Source organism: Aphanomyces astaci, assembly GCF_000520075.1.
Source record: "Aphanomyces astaci strain APO3 unplaced genomic scaffold supercont1.462, whole genome shotgun sequence".
Classification (NCBI taxonomy): domain Eukaryota; phylum Oomycota; class Saprolegniomycetes; order Saprolegniales; family Verrucalvaceae; genus Aphanomyces; species Aphanomyces astaci.
The window spans coordinates 4,298-7,366 of NW_009798725.1; the positions used below are offsets into that span (position 1 = coordinate 4,298).

General features: G+C 46.7%; 1 protein-coding gene across 1 annotated transcript; it reads left to right on the forward strand.

The window, feature by feature from the left end:
• Positions 1–1,572: 1,572 nt before the first annotated feature.
• On the forward strand, positions 1,573–2,356 carry H257_19296 (hypothetical protein; the record flags this gene model as incomplete). The annotated part of the gene is made up of 2 exons (XM_009848441.1): positions 1,573–1,766; positions 1,927–2,356. 2 exons carry the CDS (start codon positions 1,573–1,575, stop codon positions 2,354–2,356), a joined length of 624 nt encoding a protein of 207 aa, XP_009846743.1.
• Positions 2,357–3,069: the final 713 nt, after the last annotated feature.

Below are 3,069 nucleotides of genomic sequence, written 5' to 3' on the forward strand. Positions count from 1 at the left end.
CGGAACACATGTGTTGGATCGTGAAAGGTGGGTCTCGGAGAATTGGGCAGAGGACATTGCGCGGCGGAGGGGAAGGTCGATGGACGAACTGGAGTGCTAACAGGTGTACAGTGGGGTGCACAGAGGAAGGGGTGTAGAACAAAGTACCAGGTATATTTTGTTAACTGAGAGAACTAGCTATCTCTGAGCTGGTTTCCTTGGCGCGCGGCTGCGCGCCAGTCATGCAATTCATGTCCAATGAATGGTACGGAGGTCGTAGAGCTAGTGATTCAAGACACTTCGATTGCCAAGTGTCCTCTTGGGTCAGGATTGGAACTGAACAGGGTTGTCGTGTCCGGATGTCATCCGGAGCCCTTACATTCGTCGTTCAATCCGTACTGCAAAAACAACATCTATGACAGCTGTACAGTTCACTTTTTTCTCGCTTACCAGAAAGGTTCGGACTTCTATTTTGCTAACTGTAAAGGTCTGTATTGTACGTATGGGCATGGTTCCGTGACACTTTTTGGGACTCTTCTATGGACGGGTTCCTTTACTCCAAATTGCTAATATAATAGTGTTTCTTAACGAGGAGAATTAATCCAGTTCGTAGACGTAAAATCATGTTATTGGTGTTGATGGAAAATAAACTAAAATACTGAAAATATCCATAGGCTGAAAAGTCATAAAACCGTTGTGGGAGCGAAACCGTTATGGGAGCGAAACCGTCATGGGAGCGACTGGGTGACTGTATCCAACAACCATGAAGGAGGCAAGCGTATGGGGATAGTACGATCGTATGTGTGCAAAGTACCGGTACAGTATCAACCCACCGTACTGCAAGAGTTACTTTACTGTTATAAGACCAGTCCCTTCCTTATATTGTGGATCCTTCGTCCTTTGAAAGTGCTGGGTTTTCTGGCAAGAATGTCGGTCACGCTGTTGGATATTTATAACGTTACTGTTAATGACAAGAGGACATGAGCTGCGTGGGTGCATGCATGTACAGTATGTATGTAGTACGCATCCCAACCATCCATTTGTTGAACCTTGGTACTACTAGTAACTAGGTAGTGCGATCACAGTCTGATTACCCATTCCATTTTATTAAAAATATTAATTTGTTCTTACAGTTTTCATTTTAATGAAGCACTCTTTTACATTAAGTTCTGTATCGGATTTGACCATTTTAAATAATTGTGTAACTGTTTCAACTCAAGATTACAATCTATAATGTTATGCGAGTTTTGCATGCGACATTTGAAAGGTTTTTCGACGATTACTCGAAAAGTAAAGTGAATCAAGGTATTTTAATGGTAGAACCGAATTAATGGAGGAAAACTACCATTGCCTACTGAATTTCATATGTTTTTTCTTAGAACCTCAAATACAAAAAGGGTCGTGCATGCTCTCGACCACTGTAAATGACAAGAGGTGCGTGAGTACAACATACATATATGTATGTTGTACGCATCCCAACCATGCATTTGTTAACCTTGGTACTTGGTGTGCTAGTGCAATCACAGCCTGACGTTAACGATTGGATTGACTTGGCTCTACAGATGAAAGACCGTTCATTTTCCAATTTCCACCATGAAGTTCGCACTCCTTCTCGCTTTCACCGTGGCCGTCGCTGCCTCGGCTCAAGACCAAGTTGTCCCAGCCAAAGTCGCTTGCGGCTATGAGACCCCTCACCATGGTTTCGAAATCCTCGGGGGAAAGGAAGCCAAAGCCGGCAAGCACCGTTATGTGGCTGGGCTCAAGAAGTCGTCCGATGGTGAGACCGTGTGCGGCGGCAGTCTGATCGCCCCCAATGTCGTTTTGACCGCGGCGCATTGTTTGAGAAATTATCTACCTTATGTGGTGGTGGGCACGCACTATTTAACCGGTTATGACGACGGGGTACTGGCCAATGTCATCAAGGAAATCAAACACCCCCAATCGTAGCGTTGACGTGGGCATCGTAATCTTGGACCGCAACATCACGAGCATCCAACCTGTGAAGCTGTTGTTTAATTTCGTTCCGGCGGGGGTGGACACTTGGGCACGCGGCTGGGGCTTTGTCACTAGTGATGGCCCCAAATCGCCAGTGCTCAAGGAGGTCAGCCTCAAGACCTGGAGCAACGACAGGGCCTCGGATGCGCTCAAGTCCTTCGATAAGCCAGTGACCGACACGATGTTGGCTGCTGGAGGGCTGGAAGGAGAAGACGCGTGTAATAGCGATTCGGGGGGACCGTTGACCGTCGAAGTAAGCGCTGGCGTGCGCTTGCTGGGGGTGGCCAGCTGGGGCGATGGCTGTGGTCTGCTCAACAAGCCAGGTGTATACGAACGCGTCAGCGCTTCTCGTGCCTTCATTGAACCGTACTTGCCAAAGTAAGTCAGACTTGCGCGTGCCATAATGAAAGCGATATGGCCAACTTGAATCCACTTGGTTGAACATACAACCGACTTGGTTATGGAAGGCCAAACTCGCTCGTGTAGTGTTTGTGGTAAACATCATTAATTTGATGAATAACCATTATGGCGCAGCACCTGAATAGCGCCGCGGGATTCGCGATATTGAAGCACGCAAAGCCATTCTGTCAGTGCTCGTTGCAATCCCTTGCATCGTCCATCCTAGCGGGGTTAACAAACTATATTAGAGACCTTTAGCAAACTCGAAATTTGACCAAATTCCTGAAATCTACTTCGTTCGATTATGAAGTGGAAATTTGATTCGTAAAATTGAAATTCTACCATTAGCAAAGCTGGAGTTTCAAATTTCCGCGCGACATGCTTTACTAGAATTACTATCGTCGTTGATGTGCTGACTCCACTTGAGTTTATACACACGCCAAACAACCTCCGTTGCGGCTCGACTGTCTCGAGGTGTTGCATGTGATTTTGTGTGAATGCATGGTATCAAGTTCAGACTAGTACAGTATATGCGTAGGCGTGTTATCGGCCGAGCCTCTGTTCGACTCCCCGTGCCTGAGTGTGGGTAGTCGAATGTTGGTCACGAACGACATTTGAAGAGTGTGAAATATGACCTGGATCGGAGCGGCATATGTTCCGAGCGGATGGTACACTGTACGATGCATGACTTTGTAG